Source organism: Myxine glutinosa, chromosome 5 (genome assembly GCF_964187855.1).
Source record: "Myxine glutinosa chromosome 5, kmMyxGlut1.1, whole genome shotgun sequence".
Classification (NCBI taxonomy): domain Eukaryota; kingdom Metazoa; phylum Chordata; class Myxini; order Myxiniformes; family Myxinidae; genus Myxine; species Myxine glutinosa.
In genome coordinates this window covers 175,258,664-175,284,347 of record NC_136265.1, presented here as the reverse complement: position 1 = coordinate 175,284,347, position 25,684 = coordinate 175,258,664, and the positions used below count along the sequence as shown (strand labels likewise).

The 25,684-nt window shown below is 43.6% G+C and overlaps 1 protein-coding gene across 1 annotated transcript in view; it reads right to left on the bottom strand.

Moving 5' to 3' along the window:
• Positions 1-25,684, bottom strand: part of LOC137426704 (mechanosensitive cation channel TMEM63B-like) — a 116,552-nt gene that overhangs the window by 1,103 nt on the left and 89,765 nt on the right. The window contains exons 11-23 of the mRNA XM_068115495.2: positions 25,523-25,603; positions 21,365-21,473; positions 19,190-19,323; positions 15,113-15,235; positions 14,825-14,978; positions 14,629-14,735; positions 14,267-14,353; positions 7,311-7,376; positions 5,260-5,422; positions 4,302-4,407; positions 3,623-3,790; positions 3,279-3,388; positions 2,842-2,907 (exon numbers count right to left, since the gene is read on the bottom strand). Coding sequence (XP_067971596.2) covers positions 2,842-2,907; positions 3,279-3,388; positions 3,623-3,790; positions 4,302-4,407; positions 5,260-5,422; positions 7,311-7,376; positions 14,267-14,353; positions 14,629-14,735; positions 14,825-14,978; positions 15,113-15,235; positions 19,190-19,323; positions 21,365-21,473; positions 25,523-25,603 — 1,474 coding nt within the window. The remainder of the gene's footprint in view (positions 1-2,841; positions 2,908-3,278; positions 3,389-3,622; positions 3,791-4,301; positions 4,408-5,259; positions 5,423-7,310; positions 7,377-14,266; positions 14,354-14,628; positions 14,736-14,824; positions 14,979-15,112; positions 15,236-19,189; positions 19,324-21,364; positions 21,474-25,522; positions 25,604-25,684) is intronic.

Below are 25,684 nucleotides of genomic sequence, written 5' to 3'. Positions count from 1 at the left end.
CCCCACAAGTGGCACTAACCCTTCACTCCACATTTTAAACTTTTATTTACCCTCTCCAAAGCAACCACCACCCACCCCACTCCCTCCTAAATTTCTCAATACCAGACACCTGATACACTCAGGGGCGCCGTCAGGGATTTTGGGACCCATGAAATGATATCACAATGGGCCCCTATGAAGCGCGCGCGCACATTTTTTCCCCAACATTTTTGCCAGGAGGTTGAAACAATGCATATATTTCTGCATAAAGTATGGAATTCACTATTTGATGCAAGACTGATACCCACACAAGAAATGTGCTCAAGGCCATCCTTTACAGTCTAAATGTAATTTTAATGGTAAGAATTACAACATACATTAACCTCTTCAATTAAAATAAATTAACATTATCATCTATAGAATGATATAACAAACAAAATAATAAAATCAGCAGCAGAGTGTACATACAAGTATACATACCAAGTGTAGTGATCCAATATCCATGGCCATGCCATTTAGTTATCACTGGTCCTTGCTCAGCCTTACTCACCAAGACCCCAGCACCGAGCCTTGGTGCTAGCAAAGTCACTGATCAAGTCTTTGAAGTCCAGCTTTCTAGCCAACTGACTTTCAATGGACAGCAGGGCAAGACTGCAAAGCCTGGTTAATAATTTAATGTTGAGAATTTTTACCTAATGTTCTAATAATTTTTAGGGCCCCTGTCAGTGCAGGGCCCTTGGAATCATCCTAACTTTCCCCCCCTTACAGCGCCCCTGGATACACTCCCATACATGCCTATGCCGTCTTCTCCAACCTTTTACTTGTTCTTTCCATCCTTATATCCTCAACTTTTACTTAATTTCTCAATTCCTAACCCTTTGCTAAGGGCTGGCAAAACACCATATAATTATGCACACTCGCTTCTGAGCTGCACTCTATCATGGGTTTGAATCCCGACCCAGCTATAAACTGTCATCCTGGTGTGTCGCAGGCAGGATGAGGCATCAGTGTGTGTGCCGTCCCTCGGATGGACATTAAACTAGGTGTCACATCTGCCAGCATTAGTTATAAAGATTCCACGATGTGCTTGCCGAAGAGTAGGAGAGCTATTGTCGGCACAATGAACAAATTACAAATTCCTGCTCTAACCAGCAGGAGGCACTGCAGCAGCTGGCTGGTGCTACCCAGCGTTGTGCTTCATACGAAGAAGAAGAAGAAGATTCGTCACACCATTATCTTAAATTTCACTCTGTTTTCATACAAACTCCAAAATCACTGTACTGAAAATACGGTGCATGGTTAAATTCACCATAGTATGTGGCTGTAAACTTGAGAAACAGAAAAAAATTCACTATTTTCCAAAAGTAATTAAATTGAGTTTCCACAAAAACGTTTCTGATAACACCAACAACGAGTAATAACTACATATCTGCGATCACAAAAGCGATCGACAAGGGTAAGCCTCCCTTGGTGCCCGTGATCTAATAATGGCCTTTTTTTTTTTTTTGGACCGCCATATGACCTTGAACATTTAGGGATAGAGTGTAAATTAAGAAATAAGTCACCATCTAAAATATATCCATGAAACACAACATCAGGAAAACCCGTGGAAAATTATTCAACTTATGAACAAAAAGGTGTTTTTTGTTAATTCGATCACAATCCGTAAAAAGTAGGTCAAGGGCACCAACAAATATCAGGTGCACAACTTCAGTGCAGGTACAATATTATGATGTAAGAGCATCCGCCTGGAAGGCCAAGAGGTCTTTGAGATTCCGCATTTGCAAAATTGAGCGATGACCAAAAAACACTTTTTTTGCAGACCACTATTTGACGTTGCCCTTTAACCCGGAGGGGTATGATGTAAATGAAGCATAAATGTAGCGAGGGCAATTTCGTTCCGATCGGACAAACCTTCATCGAGTTGTGGTAGAAAAGCAAAAATTTATATAATTAGGTCATGACCATAAAAATTAGGTCAATGTCAAAAGATTACGTCAGCCCCGCATATTTTGTCCTCCAATATTGATCCAAAATTTCATTCCGAAATTCACAGCCGGATCCGGCAGACAGCTCGGACATTGCAAACAAAAAAAAACGAAGGAATAAAAATCGAAATTGTGGTTTAGTACTCGTTTGGAGTTTACCAAACTCTTGAGGAACAATTAAAAATTGGGGGAACTAATTTTTGAAACAAACCCTACAACAGGTACAAGCCTCCCCCTATTATATAGGGGAGGCCTAACAAGGACCTTGGGTGTAGGAGGAGGCCATTCGGCCCATCATGCCTGCGTTACACCAACCCCAGAAACTATCACCCATCCACACACGAGTTCCCTTCAAGTCCTGCCAATGTCCCCCTGTACCATTCTATCTCCAATGCTTCTCGGTACCTATCTAATTCTAATGACATTTTTAAGGCTAGTCAGGGTCTGGGAATCACACCTTTTATTGAAACTTGCCCATATATTCTGATCATCATCAATGTACCAATTTGTACCATTGTCTTTACTGATCGTCGGTACTGCCAAAGCAGTTGTTGGGCGATGCTGAAGGTTTAGGGTTATGTTGGATGGTTTGCCATTCCTTTCCTAGCTGTCAGTCATGGCAGGACTTTATAATTTGGTCATGGTGCCAACGATAACCAGCCTACTATTCGAGAAGGACAACGTGGGATCTTTAACATCCATTTATAGTTGCACTGAGATTCAAACCCAAGATACACAGCTTAGAGTCAAGCATATCTCTATGCTATCCTACCAGTCCACGCATATTCTAGGCCCCAATTAAATGAATCAGTGCAATGTTGAGTAACATGCTATGGTGTTTCTGAAACGCAATTGTACGGAATTGCGACATTACCGGAGACCTTGGAGTGATAGGGGTCCCATCCGCCGTGTCTCGAGTAGGGCTGTCTTCCATGAACTCCTGTGGAACAAAGTGTGCACCTCTCATTTTGTCTCAAAGATAAACTTTTAATCCCAATCATCTTTCTGAACCTGTCATCTCACAGAACGAAGTCACAATTGGTCGTGTGGTTTAAAATAAAACCCAATTCAGGAAGTTGGAAATTGATCTCCGCATTGACGTACAGATAAGTATCTTATGCCATTCATGCAGAATACATTGAGGATAATTTTTAGCATGAAGGTCAAATGGTTCATTGTTTGGTCTTGAGAAACATCTCTCCAAATTACTACACCTTTGCATGAAAAACAATGGAAAATACTGATATTAATTCCCAGAAAATCCAATTGAAACCACCGATGTCTTGTTTTTCCCAACAATTTCAGTCTCACCTTGTGCACTCGCAAGTACTTGAAATACCCAAAGAATACTCGACAAAGGCAAAGTATGATGGCAATGAGCAGGACAGCAAACGTGAACAAGGTGATGGGGTGCTGAGGACCTGCGCAACACAAGGAGATCTTCAGTTAGGGTCACCGGCAGTGCAAGTGACCTTTTTGGTCCATTTGCGAGTCGGTTGGCCTAGTGGGGAACACTGTACCCTCATGGCATTTGAGTTGTGGGTTAAACTTCGAAATCTCAGGACTATGACGAAGTCGCAATTTGATGGCCATAAAAACCCCCAGTTGGCTCATTAATCCATCTTTGAAGATATAAAGTCACGCACGTAACTCACCGAGCCGTAGTACAGAGTAGAAGAGGAGCCAGAACATACAGAGGATCGGTGCCGCCACCACCTGGTTCACTGCAGACAAATGTATCTTGCGGTTGAGCCTTGTGGGCATGCAGGAAAAGTATATGTTGTAACGGTCCACCATGTGTTTCAACAAGATGTAGATCAATCCTGCAAGAGAGCAAAGAAAATGGCACTTGTAAGTCTGAGCAACGGCTACAACATCTTATGTATATTTCGAGGACACCTCAATTATTTATGTATATAGTACACTGTTCCCTTTACCATACAAATCTACTTTCTTCTCCACACTCGTCTCTGTAGAAAGTACCTCTCCCGATTGTCTCCTCCACTTCTATGCTCTTCAACATTGCTTTCCGTCGAGCACACGTAAACATTTTCTCCCAAAAGTCCATCCTCCGAGAGGCAACTACCATCTCACTTCCTACATTCATCCATCGTACAGCACTTTATGAAACCCTTAATTATTCACCTCCATTGACCACCAACTTCCCACTTCATATTCGTCTCTGAAAAACACACCTTCAACAACCCTCTCTCCTCAATATCCAAACAACACCCTTCCATCTCTACCTTTTCCCACTACACATCTCATACAGCACATCACCCTTCCTCCCCACACCAGTGCCCTTTCTCCCTCAGCCTTCATCCCTTGAATCACCAAAGACAACGATGATTGGACAGGTGATGCTGTACGCCATGACCACAGAGAAAATGTTCATCATCCAAGCGTAAGCCTGGCCAAACTGAAACTCGTAAGCCTGCTCCTGCAGAAAGTCAGGCAGAAATAGTCAAAGGGAATCAGTGACATGAAACAACAACAGCAACAATCATCAATTGCTATAAAGAGCAAGAAAACGATTGCAAACCCTCACTAAGACTTGTTTGCTGTGGTTTTATAGTATGTATTTTATAAACATACTCACATTCTAAGTGTACGTACTTTATAGCGGTACTCTGTTGAAAAAAAGATAACGTGTACTACTGGCTACCACTAGATGAGACAACTGGCCTTGATATCCCTCTGACGGGTGGCATGCTCATTCATATAGCACCCTGCCTGCAAAGTGGCAGGGTGGCAATCTAGAGTTGGGTATACACCAAACACACAAACACCATCTGTACAAATACACAAACTGATATAGTGCTTTATATGGTAGATGTACACACACACACACACACACACACACACACACACACACACACACACACACACACACACACACACACACACACACACACACACACACACACACACACACACACACGAAGATGGTTAATGATGCTCTCTGAACTGGACAAATGCCCCTCATGAGTGCAGTCCCAGAAGGGTCTCTCGCAGTGCAGATGCCAAGATCATCTTCGGTTTCATCTGCCTGGTGACAGCATTTGATTTTGGCATCTTTGCACTACTTGAGGCCCTACTGGGGCTGCAGTCATGTCGTCATGACGGTATTGTCACTGCATTCGTCCAACACACACATCAAATATTTAATTGCAGGAATTAAAACGTTAAACATGGCATAGGTGTGGGTAGGAAGTCGTATTGCCTGGAGTGAAAGGATGCATGTGGGTGTTTTGAGTAAAAGTGATCAGAGTCCTAAATACTGACTGCATACCTGCTTGACATTCTTTCTCTCGGCCTCAGACTTGGCCATGAAGAGCCGGATGGTGTACAGGATAAGGCCGGGCACTCGGAGCAATTCCATGGCGGTCCCGATGAAACCCGCTGTGATCACGTAGTTCACAAAGAATGCGCCATTGTCAGGTAAGAACACGCACCTGGGCCACCAGATATCGTCTAATCAGAAAAAGATCTCGTTCGTAACCTATAAGGCTTGTTTAAATGTCATTTAAACTCTACTTACCTGGTAATTTGGGTGATGGTTTCCGTTAAAAATTATTCCCAAAAATATTTTTCGAACTAAACAAATCCGTGGCTGCTCATTCCCTCCTGCAGCCATGCTGGTGTCCTTAACTGTCAACCCCTTGTCATTCATCAGATTCATGAACATCAATCTCTGTAGAAAAACAAATATTTAGTCTTCCCAGCAGTACACGGGTGGATCGGAACACATACTATATAACCCGCCGATTTGTCTTTTCTTTACGTTTCTATTCACCTGCCAAAATGTCCTTCAGGAAAAGCATTATAATTGGATGCTTTGCAAGGTCTAATCAATGTACTTGATCTGAAAAACTCTTTTTTTGGAAAATTCCATTGGACACTCAATCCATGAATTCCCCACCTGGATTGCTGTCAATGGCAAATCTTCCCTTCTGGATTTGTTGATGACCAACTTCCCCACCAATGTATCTTGCTCTTCTTCTGGCCCCAATTTATTCATCTGATCACATGCTTGTGAAGGTGAACATCTCTCTGGCCATTCTCAGAGAACAGCCTCAGTGCCGGCGAGTCTGGAAGTTGACTCAGGCAAACTGGCAGGGAATACAACCAGCCAGAATACAACTGGTCTCCAATATCTACCACCCCTGATATGAATTCAGCTTGGGAATTCATCCACAGAAACCTGCGCTCTCTTATGAACAGATTCAACCCATATCGTGTTCAGGTATCTTACCCATCCTCTGGCCCTTCATACTCTGAATCCCGTGGTGAGGCAGTTGCCTAAAAACAACTTGCATTCTCCTCCTGGAAGGCAAATCCAACTGAAGGCAATCTCAGTTCCTTTCACAAAGCACGGAACAAGTGTGTGTCTACCCTCAGGAGAGCCAGGAAACAATATCTCTCTACTCACAAGAATGAACTTTTAGACTTGTCTCCCTCCTCTAAAACCTGGTGGCATCTGGTCAAGTCTGTCTCTGGTGTGCACTCCCTTACTATCCCTTCCTTCACTTCAAATGGCACCACAGCTGACTCTGCTCATGAGAAGGCCAGATGTCTCAATTCTGTGTTTGTTTCTTAATCCTATGTCCCCAACCCCCCCCCTCTCTCTCTCTCTCTCTCTTACTCTCTCTCTCTCTCTCTCTCTCTCTCTCTCTCTCTCTCTCTCTCTCTCTCTCTCTCTCTCTCTCTCTGTACCCATCCTTTCCTGTCATACTCAACTGCTCCTGGACTTTGCACCTGAGAAGGTGGAGAAGTTTCTGGTAACCCTCAGCTCTGATTGAGCAACATGACTGGATGGCATGAGCTCACGAGTCCTAAAAACCTGCTCTGCTGCTCTTGCACTTCCTCTCTCTGATCTTTTCACCCTATCATTTCCCGAGGTCATCTTCCATGTGCTTGCAAGTTACCCAACATCACAGCATTACATTAAATTGGTGCAAAAATAGACCCCCTTAACTACACACCTATGAGCTTACTTCCAATCATCAGCAAGGTACGCCAGGTGTTGGCTTAACGGTTAAGGTGGCTAGCTTAGGATCTTAGGGTCTTCAGTTGAAGCCCTGGTTGTGCTGTTCAATTAACACGAGGTAGGGTTGACCCACCCTGTCATCCTTCCGAGGTCATGGAAGCAAGGCAAGGTCATGGAATGCATCATTGCATTTCCCCATTCTCCTTCTGTTGCTCCTTTTGTTATGGTGCATCCTGATCCATTCTGTGTTATTACTCTTCCACTAGCCTCGACCATGTATACAATAAAAGGCCAACCCACTGGATTTGTGCATGCACTGCGACCCTCAAAAAGCAACCCAACATCGTACTCACTCGAAGCGGATGGAGCCCTTGTCCATGAAGTTTTTGTCGAACAACAAACGGAACAGCACGTTGATACTGCAGGGAAGGACAGTTCAGTGTGGATTTCTTTATCAAAACAACAGTGTACATGGTTTAAGGGATTGTTTGTGAATAGCACACCTCGCTCTTCTACGAGTCGACTATATCAAAAAAGGAGTGAACTAGAACGGGCACTCGGTAGAGCGCATACCTTCGCCGCAGCTACTGTTCTGTACTTGGCATGGGAGTGTAGGGAACAGAACAGTGAACAGTTTGGTGCTGATTTCATGCAAATCGGATAAGAATTGACCGAGTTATGACAAAAAACGCACATTTTGCAAGGTCGTGACCCCCCTGACCTTTGACCCCCAACCGCTAACAAGGGTAATGTCTTCACTGGGTCATGTCGTATATCACAAGATCGGGCATTGAATTCTGAACATTTTGGCATTAGTTGCATGCCAATTGGATAAAAATTGACCGCGCCATGGTAAAAATACGATTTTGACCTTTTCGTGACCTTGACCTTGACCTTTGAACCGATTGCTCCCAAAATCTAATCAAATGTGTCCCGTATAATAACCAATCATCCCACCAAATTTCATGCAATTCGGTTGAATACTTTTTGAGTTATGCGAATAACATACACACACACACACACACAGACATACAAATAAATACACAGCGATCAAAACATAACCTTCCGCTTTTGCGAAGGTAATGAATGAATGAACTAGAACGGGCACTCGGTAGAGCGCATACCTTCGCCGCAGCTACTGTTCTGTACTGTACTAAAATACGATTTTGACCTTTTCGTGACCTTGACCTTGACCTTTGACCCGATTGCTCCCAAAATCTAATCAAATGTGTCCCGTATAATAACCAATCATCCCACCAAATTTCATGCAATTCGGTTGAATACTTTTTGAGTTATGCGAATAACATACACACACACACACACACACACAGACATCTATCTATAATTCCAGCAATCTCTGTGTGTCTGTGTGTCTGTGTGTCTGTGTGTCTGTGTGTCTGTGTGTCTGTGTGTCTGTGTGTCTGTGTGTCTGTGTGTCTGTGTGTTTGTCTGTGACCGCTGTTTCTCGACAACCACGGGTCCGATATACTTGAAACTTGCCAGGTATATTGCTGGGGACCCGAGGATGTGCCTTTTCAAGGTTTGTAATTAATCGGACAAGTACCTACCGAGCTATGTCCAAAAAACGCTTCAACCAATCAGAGAGCAGCGAGCTATCACGTGTGCCGAACCGTTAATGCAATGCAAGCGTTAATGCGTTAATGCAAGGCTTTTCTTTTTTTCCCTCTTCTCTTTCTACTTTTCCTTGCGATTAAATTGCAAACAGCCAAAATACGTTGGCGCTAATTGAATAATTGGCCATTAACACTAAAATAATCGTAACTGCGATATGCCAACTTCCGGACAGTGCAGCCTTCCATGTTGTTGTTGTTTGCAGCAGCTGTTTGCAGCAAGGCAAGGCTTTTCTTTTTTTCCCTCTTCTCTTTCTACTTTGCCTTGCGATTAAATTGCAAACAGCCAAAATACGTTGGCGCTAATTGAATAATTGGGCATTATGTTTTACAACTAATAAAAACGAATTTGCGATTCATTCGCTTTCCTGCGCGTTTGTGTACGCGATGGCGATTTCTTTACCAAACTCCGGAAGCCGTTCGCTTTGGACCGAACCATTGCATGTAAATAGAGGGGGGGGATTGTCACCACTCGCAAGCCGTTCGCTTTGGACCAAACCATTTCATGTAAATAGGGGGGGGGATATAATTTTAGATATATATATAGTACGGGCATGCCCTAGTCTATCTATAATTCCAGTAATCTCTGTCTGTACGTTTGTCTGTGACCGCTGTTTCTCGACAACCACGGGTCCGATATACTTTTAACTTGCCAGGTATATTGCTGGGGACCCGAGGATGTGCCTTTTCAAGGTTTCATATTAATCGGACAATTACTTACCGAGCTATGTCCAAAAAACGATTCAACCAATCAGAGAGCAGCGAACGATCGCGTGTGCCGAACGTGGCGGGCACACTCTGCCTCGGATGGCACATTTGAGAGCGTATTCATTTATTTCACGTTTGCAAACTATGTTGGCGTTAAACTATGTTTTACAACTAATAAAAACGAATTTGCGATTCATTCGCTTTCCTGCGCGTTTGTGCACGCGATGGCGATTTCTTTACCAAACTCCGGAAGCCGTTCGCTTTGGACCAAACCATTGCATGTAAATAGAGGGGGGGGATTGTCACCGTACTCGCAAGCCGTTCGCTTTGGACCAAACCATTTCATGTAAATAGAGGGGGGGGGATATAATTTTAGATATAGATATAGTACGGGCAATGTCCTAGTACAAATAAATACACAGCGATCAAAACATAACCTTCCGCTTTTGCGAAGGTAATGATCGTTTTCAGGCCATTTTTCCCCGCTAGAGCGGGAGTTAGCCTTGCGGGCCCCATGACAATCATGGTTCCCTGTTTGAGGCAATGTTTTTATGGCTGGATGCCCTTCCTGACGCCAACCCGTAGTCGCCTCTTACAATGCGCAGGGATACGGTGTACCTATTCTAAATCGGGGTACACACCGACACACAAAAAAGGAGTCATAAAAATAAATAAGGCCAAGCACTTCCTGTGAAAACATAAAGATCCAAATTCATAGCCAAGCTGAGTCCTCAAGTCATTTTCAACATCAAGTGATCCTTGATCACACACACGTAGTTGTCTAACAAATAACAACACTTTACTTGTCTCTTTATAAAATGCCATTGTGATGTCATCAGTCGTCAATCATTCATCTCCAGTGGTAATTTATTCCAAACGTCAGATTGCAAGTAAAATTAAAAGAATGGAAATCCTGCAGAACACCAGAAGGGGGCGAGCACGTCATAGAGTTGATAAATTTGGAGCAAAGCCTCTTGGGGTGTGTCATTTCCAAGTCGATCAAACTGGATAAGTCCACTGGAAGACGGCGGCGTAACACTCAGTAGGATTACAGCCCCAATTGGCACACCGAGAGGGCCACTACAAGATGGAGAGCAGCAGGAGCCTCACGGTAGATTTAGATTTGAAATTTGGCACGGCGATCTACCATTGACCAATTATGGCAAAAAAAAAACAACAACAACTGAAGGACCCTTTAATATTGAAGAGCAATTAACGCTGGAACACGGGACCCCGGTACCTAACGCCCCAACCAAGGGACAGTAACTCATTGATGTGACACAGTCAGTGAAGCACCGACCCAAGAGATGACAAATACCAATAAAATGCAGTGCAGTTTGTATATATATATATATAATATATTTATTTTTAAAGCCTCTGCTTGCCAAACAGTTGCATAGGCTCCACCTGTGAGGCATGAGCTTAACAGAGCTACAGCCCTCGATATCTCTGTAGGAATGTACGACAGCCAATACCAGGAGACTGGTCTATAAAATATGCATGCAGCAATAGCTGATGTGGCACTTGATAACTGGTAACAACTGCAGTAATGGGGTCTGATCTCTACGTGTGTGTGTGTGTGTGTGTGTGTGTGTGTGTGTGTGTGTGTGTGTGTGTGTGTGTGTGTGTGTGTGTGTGTGTGTGTGTGTGTGTGTGAATGAAAGAGAGGGATGGAATTGTAAGGAACAGAAATGAAAAAACGAGATGTGTGTGTGTGTGTGTGTGTGTGTGTGTGTGTGTGTGTGTGTGTGTGTGTGTGTGTGTGTGTGTGTGTGTGTGTGTGTTGGTTATGGTTGATTTTGCAAATGATGTTTCTTTGGGTTTTTTTTGGTTGCACTTGCTGGTTTTGGTTTGCATTGGTGGGAATCATGGTTTGGTTGGCAGGCAGACTGTTCGTTCTTTGCGGATTGTGCGGTTTTTAACCGTGTGAGACGTAATCCGTGGCTGGTGCTCACCATTAAAGCCCGGAGGTAGTGTTTTCACATATACTCGTATAATGCACATATTCACAGTGCCTTCAGAAAGTATTCACACCCCTTGAAGCTTTTCACGTTTTGTTGTGTTACAGCCTGAATTTAAAATTGATTTAAGTGAATTTTTTGTCACTGATCTACAAATAATACCCCATAATGTCAAAGTGGATTTTTTTTAGACATCTATCTTCTATCTATATTATTAAAGGCGCCATGTCTGTCTGTTTGTCTGTTGTGTTATAACTTGAGCACGGATTAACGGATTTCAATAAATCCAACTATGGTGGATTCGGGTAACTTCCGGTAATGTTTGTTATCCCAAAAAGTTTTTTTTTTTAAATGGGCACATGGACATGCGTGTCAAAACTGCGAATGCCAGCAAGTGACGTTGGTTATCCCTGCACAGAGAGCAGAATCTCCCAGGAATCCATTTTTTTTCTTCCCCCATAGATTAGCCATCGCAGCAAAGATTGGTATTTCCGTCAGCGAAGCGACGGGTCTTATATTCTCGTTTTTACAAAATTAAGACTTGGACTTTTTACTTGGACACTGGGGGAACGACGGACTGTTCTGTGAACTCATATCCAGTCATGATTTGTCCTTGCAAAGAGGATTTGCTTCCACTAAGTAAACTGTTTTTCACTCGGCCTAGTTCAGAAAAATTCTGGGTTTTTTTCCTGATCAACCACCCCTGTGGATGTGAGCTTCCAAATTCCCCCTGCCCCTGTTGGAGCATACACAGGCATTTTAATGCAAGCACGGGTTTGCTGGTATTTGTTTGACTTAACTCATCTGCAAATGAGGAATGAAAAAGTCGACAGTGAGTGAACTCATAGGAGTCCAAGCTAGAGTCGTAACAGTCTGAATAACTATCGTTCCAGATGCCAATGGTGTTTCGGAGTCCGCTGCGAGATTAAGGGAGTCCGATCAAAGCCTACACCCCTGTTCCACACGTTTTCGCAGTCTCAACAAGCATATGTAACACTGGCATTACAAAATATGCCAAATGCCCATGGGGAAAAAGGGAGTTTCCTTTTGGAGTAGACCGAGTCGACAGATAACTGCTGCTGTTGATGCGCCCAAGCAAGTGGTTGCGTTGGCTGCGATTTCACCTACATAGATAGGTACATAATGAATAGAAGCTTTATGATTGCAGAGCAAGCATCACCGACATCCTGCTAGATGTTAATTGAGTTTAAAAAAAATTAAGGACGTGTTTACAGTTTTTTACGTAAATTTTCATTGAGATTTTTATTTCACAGTTTACAGTTATAGGAATTGCAATTTTCAAATGCTAGATATTGATTGAGGGTTTTTTTTACCCTCGCCAGAGCAGATGGTATTGCATTTGAGTCCGTTTATCTGTTTGTCCGTAACCTGGTGTTGGCTTAGCGGTTAGGGTGCCGGCTTGGGATTCTAGGATCCTGGGTTCGAATCCCGGTCGATCGCTGAATTAACACCAGGGGGGTTGACTCAGCCTGTCATCCTTCTGAGGTCAGCAAATTGAGTACCGGTTCAGTGGTAATAATTCTCTGCGTGTCGCAAGAGGCGACTAACAGGGTTGGCGGCAGGAAAGGCATTCGGCCGTAAAACATTGCTTCAAAAAGGGGACCACGGTGCCCAAAAAAGGCCAACCCCTGCTCTGCAGGGAAAAATGGCCTCTAAATGAGTGTGGTTCTATCTGATTGTCCACACAGAATAAATATGATTTTCACTGCAACTGTTGGTCCGATTGACAGGAAATTTTCACCATAGGTGCACCTCCTGTATAATTTTTTTATGATAATTATGATGTCATAGGTCACGTCGTATGGGCGCCATCTTGGAAAAACCAAAAAAGTGCACCTCTATTTCGCTGAAACGCTGCAATGAAAAAATTGAGACATGGCTCATTGTAAAGAGCTCCCCATGGGGAATAACAAAAGTTAATGATGATGTCATAGGTGCCTACATTATGATGTCATAATTCGACAAGTACAAAACTTCATCCGATCAAGATGAAATTTATTGAGCATCATCTAGGGATAAATTGGTGGACAAAAAAGAAGATAATGTCATCGGTCACGTAATTTGGCCGCCATATTTGTTTTAACACAAAAGCCTTAAAAAACACTAAAACACGTCCTGGCTAGGGGCTGCAATCTCTGATTGCTCTTTCTTGTTTCTTTTTGGGGTTTTTTGTAGGACGCCTTTAAGGTTTTTCTAATATAAATTATTATTTATGGACGTTTTCTGATGTTTCTGTGATTTTTCCCGGTGTACCGGCTTCGATGTCTGCCGGTACACCAAATTTCAACTTTCTACGACACAAGGACGGTACCGAACATTAATAACAGTCAGTCAGTGGTTAAAATGAGCTTTATATATTACTAGTGGGCTTTATATATAACGACATTTAAAAAGGATAAAGCTTGGCCAAACAATGATTAGTTGGTAATAATAGCGCAGGCTTTTATGGGCCTAATGTTCCTTGGAAGGGAACTCATATTTATTATAGTCAGGCCGGGAATCAAACCCAGACATGTCATCATAGAAGTGAGTACGCTGAGTAATGCCTCACATAATTATTGAAGTTACTCTTACATTATCAGTGTATGAAAGTCATTAATTCATAAACTGTGCAATATACACCAGAGTTTTAAATGTTTAACCGCCTGGAAAGATGACAGCACAAAACAATTTTTGTCTATATTGCGTGCAGTTCATAGAAGATCTATTTGGAGATGTCAGCACAGCTTTCCATGAAGTATAAAGACATCAGTGGACAAAGCATGAATCGATATAGCATGAAGGATTTGAACAAGGAATCCCAGCATCATGAACACATGCTCAGATGGAAATACCAAACAGGCTGACCTGATTACCAATATAAGATCAAAAACTATTATACTTCCTTATCAATGGAAGTTCAGCAAGGCATTTTTCAAACATATATTTTTGCCATTCGCAAATCCAAAACACCCGACCAGCAATCAAAACAAAACGACTCCCACGTACCTTGTTAGGCCGAGTGATGGCAAAATGAGTACCATGAATATTAGGAAGAAATAACACTTGTGCATTATCGCACGGTTTTCACTTGACCTGGAAACCATACACACCTATTAGAAGGCAATGATTGGTCATTAACTCACTGCCTTATTCACAAGTCAAAGCACTCCCTTGTTATTTAAGCTGTTGGTTGAAAGATGTACTTGTAATCCCACTTTGGTTGGTCTAACATTCTCATACAACAACACAGTGATGAGGATGAGGTGGAAAACTGTCAGCCCACATGGACAGCCAAGTGCAATGGAAAGGGCCCAATTTATGTGGTGGCCAAAAACTTCCGAACCAAGTTTAATGCTTCCAGAACTCACCGAGTCCAGTGACATTCGAGAAACACAGAGTAATACACCAAGAGAGGTAGCAAAGCCGAGAAGGTCCACAGGAGCAATGTTGGTAAGAACTGCGTAATGATGGGACTCTGGGGGGCAAAGGAAGACAGGATGTAACCAGCGGTCATGTTAATTCTTCACATGGATATGTATTTGTGTCTATATAGGCTCCACACACATTGAGGGACTCCACCGGTTTGGTAACGTTGAATTTATCGATGGTATTCACGATGATGGAAGGTGTAGTCAGAAAGAAGAGCAACAAGAACAGCAAACTGTTCAGAAGAATCACCTTACACCACCACATCATGCCCTGTACCGGCAGGTTTTCCCTGGACACAATGCCATTGAGGTGATCAGGTGATCAGGTGCCACGCCCGTCACAATGAACAATAGCCATTGCAACTGATCGCAAACAGCACATACAACTCTGAAAATAACATAGCACAGCCACCGTGGTTCTCACCAAATGACGCTGTTGGGGTCAGGAGCGTAACGGACTGTCCAGCGCAAAGACTTCAGCTGGCTGCTGTAGCGGGATGCCTTGTGCTTCCTCAAGCATCGAATAGCCTTATAGTCATGTAGGATTCTGCAAAGTGTAGAGGACAAAATCTATTGATCAAAAGATGGAGATTTGATCCATATATATATATATATATGTATTTTTATATATATATATATATATATATACACAAAGAATTAAGTTAAGCACCCCCCCCGTTTTTTTACAACCTCGCACATTACAAGTTTGTTGTCGTCAAAACAGTGTAATATACCCATGATATTGCTATATTTTCTGGAGAAGTGATATTATGGTCACATAAAAACATAACAATCATGCCGTTTTCAATATTTTATTCTGAATAATTTAAGGTGAAATTTTTTGGGAATTTTAGGCATATTTTCACCTCAATTTAAGTATGGAGCTATAGGTCCATCACGGACAGTGTGGATGACGTTTATGTTTTCTAACGTACAGTCATTGTTCTGAGAAGACCTCTAGCGATCTTTGCGTCAATAACGTGTGTAGGACCCACGTGATCGGATCACTGACTCAACCAATCACTTTTTTTCACTTTGATCACTCAATTTCATCAATGGATAATTGCTAATGTCATACCAATCATTATTTGATCTCACATACCTTAGAATATATGCCAATGTATACATATACACAAAGAATATATATTAGGGGGTGCTTACCTTAATTCGTTGTGTAGGGGTGCTTAACTTAATTCTTTGTGTATATATATATATATATATATATATATATATATATATATATATATACACATATATATTGTAACGAATGTGGAAACGTTACAATGTGAACGTTACAAAAGTACGGTAACACCCTGTTAATGTAAATAATGGTCGCAGTCGGCGTCCTAGTTAATTGCATGAAACTTACACGCAGGTCACGATATATCTTTTAAATAGTGTATTTCCTTATTCCATGTAGGCTAAATATGTGTTTTCCCACTAGAGTGACTTTGCATTGTATCAAACAAAATAAGCATAGGCCCTTCCAATTTCCCCAAAACCTCCCTTCCAATTGCCTTCCGCATTTTGGCCGGTTTTCTTCAAACCACCATTGGCCACGAGGTAGGGTTGGGGAAGAAAGGCGTGTCTCCACCTCGTCATAAGAGGGAAGGAGTGAACCAGCCCTAACAGCCAATCAACACCGCGGTGAGTGACCCGGTAGGCGTGCCCTCGGAGTCGGCGGCTTGATTTCGCTCGAGGTGATAAAAGCGACTGTAAGGGACTGCTTTAAGAGATGACTTGGAGAGGCCTTGGGAGATGAGCAAAGAGACTGCACCAAGAGGCGGTGAGATGCGAAACGCTCCAAGCCAAAGAGGAGAGGTACTCGGCAAGGGAACCAGCTTTGGAGAGACGCGCTGAAAGGAGGGAGACGGCTCCACCCCCAGGAAGAGGAGCAGGTGTGCCGAACCAGCGCGTGACGTCTACCGCAGTGGATACACGACGGAGGGTTTCCCGCCAAAACCGCGAGGAATTGCGAACTGCGGCCTCCCGACCTTGCCTCCCTCTCAAGCAATCCATCTCAAGCCTTACCTGCCTGCATATATCCCCTGTGTAAGTGTGAACGTCCTGTCCTACTCATTGTCTTGGGGTTAAGTAAGAATGAATAGTGTAAGTTAACGATTCGCTGTGTTACTGCTTCTTCCATCCATTGCTTGTGTGTGTATAATAAAATCTGTTCTTCCTCCGTATTCTTCTTCTTCTTCTTTTTCATTCTCTTTCGGTCGCTTTAGAGATTTCCCGATTGAATATCTGTGGGGCGATCTGGTCAACGTCGGGTGGAATCGGGTTTTAATCGGGGAGTAACTGTTTGGACGCGGTTAAATACACCACCGCTCGGTCAATATAACATCTAAAAGCCGCGTCTGTAACAATATATATACATATATATTTATATATATATATATATATATATATATATATATATATATATATATATATATATATATATATATATATATTGGCCTGTCGGTCACAGTATGCATATATCTCCACTTTTGGCAATGTAATACTGTAAAGGGTGTTTCAAAAAGATGGACCCGATTTGAAATCGCTATATCTCTGCAACCACGAACCGCCCATAAATGAACCTCTTACCACTTGAAAGGGCGGGGCATAGAGTTTCAAATGACCACCGCTAGATGGCTCTCCCAGCGCACCAACGGCCTCTAGCCTCAGTCGTTCGCAAGATGGCGACCCCGCAACACAAGACGTTCTGCGTTCTGCATTTCAGCAAGACTGAATCCGTAATTGCGGTGCAGTGTGCGTTTCAACGGCGTTTTGGCATTGATCCGCCAATGCCAAAGAGCATTCGTCGTTGGTACCGACAATTTGAGGAAACAGGCTGTTTATGTAAGGGGAAGAGCCCAGGGCGACCACGCACTTCAGAGGAAAATGTGAGAAGAATTCAAGAGAGTTTTCTGCGTAGCCCGCGCAAGTCCACTCGTCGTGCCAGTGGATAACTTGCGATCCCTCATACGACTGTCTGGCGTGTGTTAAAGCGACGTTTAATCCTGAGGCCATACCGGTTGCAACTGGTACAGGCTCTTCGTACAGGTGACAAAGGAAAGTGTGTATGATTTAGTGATGCGATGTTACAGAACATGGAAGACGACAGCTTCTTACCGCGTTTGATTTTTAGTGATGAAGCAACGTTTCATCTAAGCGGTAAAGTTAACCGTCACAATGTGCACATATGGGGACTAGAGCATCCACACGAAACTGTAGAGCATGAGCGTGATTCCCCGAAAGTGAACGTGTTTTGTGCCGTTTCTCAAATAAAGGTTTATTATGGTTTATTATTATCAAATGGCTAACCCCCGCTCTAGTAGGGAAAATGGCCTTTAAAATGCATGTTGTTGTTGTTGTTGTCCCAAATAAAGGTTTATGGCCCTTTCTTGTTCGAGGGAAAAACAGTTACGGGGCAAACTATCTCGAAATGCTGCAGAACTGGCTCTTTCCACAACTTAATGAAGATTCCGATGACTTCAATTTTCAGCAAGACGGAGCACCGCCACATTGGCACCTGCAGGTTCGACGTTTTCTAAATGACACATTGCCTCAACGCTGGATAGGTCGCATGGGACCCCAAGACTTGGCGCTACACTCTTGGCCCCCAAGATCCCCAGACATTACACCCTGTGACTTTTTCTTGTGGGGATCGGTCAAAGACCGTGTTTTTGTGCCACCATTAGCGACTAATCTGGATGAACTCAAAAACAGAATCACGGCAGCGGTGACTTCAGTGAAAGAAGACACTCTGAGAGACGTTTGTGACGAATTCAACTATCGTCTCAATGTTGTCCTTGCACCAGGTGGAGCGCACAAAGAGCATTTATAAAATGGTTAGTAAAACTTGCTAACTCATTAAACCGTTTGTAACTTTTTGTGTAATTGTAACATGTTGCGTTCGTGAAATATACTGCTTTGAAATTGGGTCCATCTATTTGAAACACCCTGTATATAACGGTCCCCTAGCTGAAATTCAAGATTCAAATCATGAGTGGAGCAAACGACATTGTGAAGTTCCAGCAGCAACAGTCACAGCAAGCACCAGCAACATGCAATCAGAATGGCAGAATCGCCTGCATGCAGGACTTATCTATTTGTAAAATCACAAACACAAGCACGCATCCCTTGCTGCCACCAGAGACAAAGTGGTCATCATAAAACGTTTCTTGTTTAGGCCGCCAGCTTGTGTGCAACTTTATTTGGTGTTTGGTCATCGCTGTCCGATTGAAAGATAGAGCAACACCGTTAGCACGGGTATGGCTTCGGTTATACTGATGGCCCTCTTGAGAATGGAAAAACTTTCCAGCATAAACACTGCAAAATCAAGATCAGGCCTCAGTACTGAAGTTTTGGGTCCGTCGTCGATTAACATCGTGAGGGCTGGTACCGTAAACAACTTACTTATCACCAAGAAAGATACCTTGTTAGGGTATCAAGACAAAGTTTAATGCAAACAAATGCATTTGCTGGAAATTCAACTTGAAAAGCTTACTGAGCCGGAGACTTGTCGTCTTCGAAGGTCACGAAAGCCATGCCGAGTGGTTTCGATGGAACCAGCTGTTGTTCTTTCTCAAACTCTTCATTAAGTCTCGTTTCTATGTTTGTGTAATACTCCAGCGCATTCACCTGGACGTACCAGAGGACAACGACCTTAGATTACATCAGTTATATAATCAGGTAGGGATCCAGAAAATTAAATTGCAAGAGGAGGGTCAGTGGGGGTGAGACCAAAGGTGGGTAATGGGGGCAAAATAGAATCCAATACTTAAAAGTGGCTTTCCACAAAATTGCACCCACAATTTTATATGTTTTATGTGTCGGTTTGATTTTTTTGTGTGATTAATGATAGCTCTTTCACGAGCTTCGATCTTGTATACAAAAAAAAAAAAAAAAAAAAAATAATGATCCCGTATCACAGCTATTTCACCGCTCATGCTCCTCCATGAGCCTCAACATTGTACAGTACACAAAAAGGTAACAGTTTGGCCCAAAGACAAAATATAAGTTTTTTTGTTGTTGTTGGTGTTGTTCATTCATCTGGATTTGATTCCTGACGCGACGAGAAACTGTCAGATTGGTGCTTCGCAGGCATGGGACGTTGCATCGCAAAGTGTGCCATTTTGGTGTCCCTTCTGGTGGCTTTACTTGTTGGACGTTACAGATCCGACAGTGTATTCTGTGAAGAGTAGGTAAGTTAACACTGGCAGTCTGGAACAAATTACAAATTCCTGTCACCTTCAGTTAGGCCTGGCCAGCTGCTCCGTGAAAGGCTTGCACCAAAAATCGTTTCTGGCCGACCACGCAAGAAGGTAGGACATTGCACCATTCTCCCTCCTTTTTTTTTTCTTTTCTCTCTTTTCTCTTTCTCTTTCTCTTTCTCTCTCTCTCTCTCTCTCTCTCTCTCTCTCTCTCTCTCTCTCTCTCTCCCTCTCCCTCTCGTATGCAGGGTCTGATGAACATTGAACATCTCATGATGGCCACAGATCAAGTCACTTCCAGTAGGTTATGATTGGAATTTGAAATTTACCATCCAACATATTCTAGCAGATGGGGCCCTGGCTTGAGGTCTTTACGAGGGATGCTGCACTTATTGACACAATGCCCTTGCCCGTGAAACCTGCAAAGGACTGCCAAGATGACTATTTATAATCGGGTCAGGAATCTAACCCAGACCTGACATATAAAAGGCGAGTGCACTACCACTGCACTATCCCAGACTCTGCACTATCCCAGAATGGTTGGAGCGCCCGCTCTGAATCTGGGACGTTGGTCGTTCGAACCCCGGCCAAAGACTTTTAAAATGGTACGTGCTGCTTCCTTGCTTGATGCTCAGCGTTTGAAAAGGATAGAGCATGGACAAGCAACCATACGTCGTCAACCAATGTGCAGCTTCGATGGGCCTAATGGTCTCTTCCTGGGTTCAAGTTCCATGTTAGGGAAGTCGTCGTCATAATCCCGTCAACCAGATCCGGAAGGTGGTACCTCAGGAGGCACGGTTACGTGTTTGCAAGTCGTACTCACATGTTGGTTAAAAAAAAAAAAAACTCGAATTCATATGATCACCGCTCCTGTGGCCAGGATGAAAATAAAAGAAAAGTTAAGAAACACGTGCAAGCGTTCCGGTGCAGCTTGCCGCGGGCTCGCTTTATCCGATTGGGCGGAATACTTGGCAAACAAAAGGAAAAGTCAAAAAAAGAAACGATCCATTCCCACTCAGCTCATTTTTTTGGCATTTCAAAAACGTATCAGGATCTGCAATCTTAAACTTCACATTAAAGACCAAGTAGAACTGGGAAAGAAAGCCAATGTTAGGAAACGCACTGGTTATGTCTGATTTGTTACCGGAACAATGTGTATTTGCATTTGCTGAAGGTTCTCTTTGTTTCCTGAACACTTGGGCCTCTGGACATCCCGTACATGTAGTAATTGCCAGCATGGATTCTTGCGTTTTTTCAGAGAAAACGGGAAAGGATAATCTAGCTATTTTACAAGGGGTGGGAAGGGAATACCAAATGATGTCTTACCAAAATATTAAGGGGCCACCAGGCTTGGTGTGTCCACGTGTCTAAACGCAACAATAGGACTTGATGAAGTGACCACAGTTCCTCCGACAATTGCAAATATGCTTGGAGTGTGAGTGCTTGCATATCGTGCTCGTAATGCATACCGTTTCAAATCCGCAGCACTTGCACAAGCAAAGTTGTCCGCAAGGCCCTGGCCGCATCTGCTCCTCTGTCTTATCGTCGTAGTATCTCCTAGCTTTTTGTGCCTTCGTCCTGCAATATGTATGCACATCAGGGCCAAGGAGCACCGAGTGGGTTTTTGTAACGGTGATCAAAAGTTCATGGAAGGCAGGGGCATCGGGAGATGTCACAACAATGAGCAAATCAACACAACATATTATGGGATTTGAACCTGAGATCCTTGCATCATGGGGCCTCTATCTGTGTTCCCTTCTGATCCTGGGACTCCAGGTTCAAATCGCAATAGCATTCTCATCAGAGCACTTGCTTTGGGTTGGCTTATTATATTTTGTTTTCTCTACAACATTGAGGTTTATGGAAGAGTGAGATGACAGGGGGTATGAACCGAGAGTATGGCAGTGGGTCAACTCTTTGACACAAAAAGCAAGGCCGGGATAAACAAATTGGAAAATATGGAGAGGGGAGGAACCACTGCAACCGACAAGTAAGAGATTTGGGTTGCGAAGGATTAATAGGGGAAGTAAAGATTGTGGGTAATGATGTGAGATGACATGGGATGGTGGTGCACTGCCTGATTGAGGTATGGAGGGAAGGGTGGGACAGCACAGCCTTTGAAAGGCCATTCCACATAAGGGAGAAGCGGAGAACAAAATAATACAGAATACATGATTGGAATCTCCCGCGATGAAGCTGATTCTGAGGGCCTTTCATTCTCTCACCGCAGGCAGGTTGGTGGTCTTTCTGTCTTCTACCGACTCTTCTCCGGCCTAGCCCCCCCCCCCCCCCACAGCTCTGTCTGTGCTCTGTCCCCCTAATATTCCTACAGGTCGCACAAGATCTGTCAGCAACCCTCTTATGGTTAAACTGCCAAAATCAAGACTCTCTGCTCACCTTCACTCCTTCATTCCCCTTTTCTCCCACCTCTGGAACAAACTCCCTCACTCTCTTCAATCCCATTCCTCCCTCCAGGTTTTTAAAACAGCTGTTCACCACTATCCCTTATCTTCCCCCATCCAAAACCTTGATCTTTTCTACCCCCGTTAATACACCCCAGATCCACATCTTCAATCTCTGTCTTCATTCCTGAAATTCCTAGTACTGTCAATTTGTTTTATACCGTGTACTTCCCAACCCCCCCCCCCCCCCCCCCCCCACCTCAGCCCTCTCCCTTCCACAGGTCTCCCGATGTCCCTAATCTCTACTGTTGTGCTTGTGTGCTTCCCTCTCTCTCCCCATCTTGTCTCCCCCTCGCTTTATTGTTGTATGTGTCCCTTTATGTTTTTTGTGTTTTATGTGCTAGCTCTTACACGAGCCTCGATCTTGTATACAGAAAAAATGAAATAATAAATAAATAAAAACTACATGCGTGCCATCAGCCTTGATTTTGGAAGGTTTAACCAGGAATTGGTTAGTGGAAGAACACATTCATCCTGGAGTTGTTAGGGAGGGTCGGAGGAGTGAGATGGTGACGTTGCAAAACCAGAGGAGAGACATTAAAATAACAGAGGTCACTGATCTGCCTGCAATGTGAGAGCAGCAGACGTTGTGCGTCAGCCTCATCACAGGAGATTCCAATAATGTTGAGAACTTTAGATTCCACTGAATCCCGATAGAGACAGATGCGATGCTAGTGCACCGGCCCATAGGGGACAGCAGTGCTCCATTGAGCTGTGGACAAAGGCCCGGTTGCATAAAACATCCTAAAAGAAAGATTTGAGGTACAAAACCTCTTTGAGGTACATTGCGTCATTTATAATGACGTGCTCATTTTCACAACAATACAAGTCGCTTGCAAGCAATTTCTGAACATACTGGGGAACTCATTCCTGAACGAAGAACCATTCACTTATTCAAAATATCTCTAATCTGATTGGTTGCCTAGCATAGAAACGGCTCCTGGGGATTTCCATGCACCTTAAGATAACTCTTCGTTTAAGGATGAGGAAATTTTATGCAACTGGGCCGAACGCCTTACATATTATGAGTAAAACTGTTCTTTCAAGGAAAATATTTGGAACAATGGAGGATACCCAGTTTGCGGTTGGCTTTGGAGGACGGCTTTGCTATCTGGTCGACCAAGGAGATGTCATAGCTGATGACAAGGCCCATAAGTTTCAGAAAGTGGCCCTCTTCCAGTTTGAACACTTTCCCTCCAGATGCAGGGAACAACGACAACAACAACAGGCATTTTAAGGCCATTTTCCCTTCTAGAGCGGGGGATAGCCTTGCAGACCCCATGACAATCCTCTCCATTTTGCCGTATTTTCTACTTCTCCCCTTATTAACCCCCTTGCCCGCAATTCTTCTTCCACCACCTTTAGCCAAGTCTTTCTCGGTCTTCCCCATCCTCTACTTCCTTCTACATTCATTTCCATCACTCTTCTCAACCAGTCACTTTCATCCTTCCTCAACACATGACCAAACCATCTCAACCTGTTCCTCTTCACAGCATCCATCACAGGCTCTATTCCCATCATCTTTCGCAATTCATCATTTGTCTTCCTCTCTCTCAATGATACTCCGCACATCCACCGAACCATTCACATTTCCACCCTTTCCAGCCTTCGTTGCTGCTCTATGTTCATTACCTATGTCTCACTCCCATAAATCATAACACTTCTCACACATGCAGCATACACCTTTCCGTTCAGCTTCAATGACACTCCCCTCCTCGTCAGCACGCCACTCAGTAACCGAAACTTCTTCCATGCACATCTCACTCTAGCAACCGTTGCCGAGTCTCATCCACCTTCTCCATTCAGCATGTCTCCGAGGTAGCAAAATGTTTTCACACCTTCCAGCTTCACGCTGTCTCCAAGATCCAACTCAACATTTCCTCCATCTGCATCTCCCTCTGTGCACACCTTACAGTTGAATGTAGCTGCCACACTGGTTAATGACCCTCTCAGACCACTACATTTTTGATGAACCCACTCAGCGCACATTGTACATTGAATGGAGTTCACTCCGACACCCTTCCTGCACACAGCACACGGGCACTTCCCAGTTCTTTCCACCTCACCACATGTTTTACCACTTGCCATCACCTTCGTTTTTCCGATATTCACCTTCAGACCTTTTGTCTCCATACATTCCTTCCACTTGTTCATCTTCTCCTTCAGTCCATCCATGCTCACCCCAATCAACACAAGATCATCTGCATAGACCAACTCCCATGGTAAACCCTCCTTCACGTTCCGAGCCAGCACCTCCATCACAGATACAAATAGTAGTGGACTTGGTACCGACCCCTGATGCACTCCCACCTTCACCTCAAACTCACCACTGTTCCCGTCCTTCGTCCTTACAGCTGTGCATTCCTCTTTTGTACATTGCCATCACTACTCTGATCAACCATTCCTCCACTCCTAACTTCCTCAATGCCCATGTCAATACTTCGCGTGGAACCCTATCGAATGCTTTCTCCAGATCAACAAACCCAAGAAACAACTTCTTCCTCTTCTCCATGTACTTCTCCTGCAACTGCCTCACAATGAAAAGCGCATCTGTCGTTCCTCTTCCTGGCATAAATCCTGTCAGGGATCCCAGGCTCAAATCCCAATAGTCCAACCCAAAACTATTTACATATCTGTGTACACTTTAAGAGGATCTTCCATGAGCCTTGGGACTGTCAAAATAAAAACTGAAGTAGGCCACATACATAACTAGAGCAAGAATTGCTTTGCAGTACATGTCAACTACCGCTCCCAATGAATGTTCTTGTTCCAAGCAATAAGGGCATAACTCCATGAAAAATTGGCAAAACGCCCCAAAACGCGAACTTTTTTTCTGTAACTTATCATCATAAAGCCATGTACCAAGTTTCAGTTTTAATATGTTAAAGGGTAAGGGAAAAATGTTCAGAGAACCACAGGTGGGATGGACAGATGGATGCACAGACAGACGGAGAGCAATCCTATAGTCCCCTCCGAGTAGGGGACTAATAAAGGGCATTTACAAAATGCTGATATAACAAGTAAGTTGAATGCACGAGATAAGGATGTTAACCTGCAGCAAAAGTTTCATTGTTAACTTGACAAGCAAATCAAAATGCAGCTTTAGCACCATAGAAAGCCGATTGAATTATTGCACAAGCTCCCATCCAGGGTGAAACCATTTACCTTTCCTTGTCCACCTTAATCAGCCTCTCTAGGTTGTAGCAGAACTGTACATCCATAATGGTTTTTAATCCATACGCCTCCCTAGATGGGGAGGGTGGGGAGTGATGGAGAGGAAGGTTCAGAGGGACAAGAATGCCACATGAGTCTGTGACGTCATGTTCC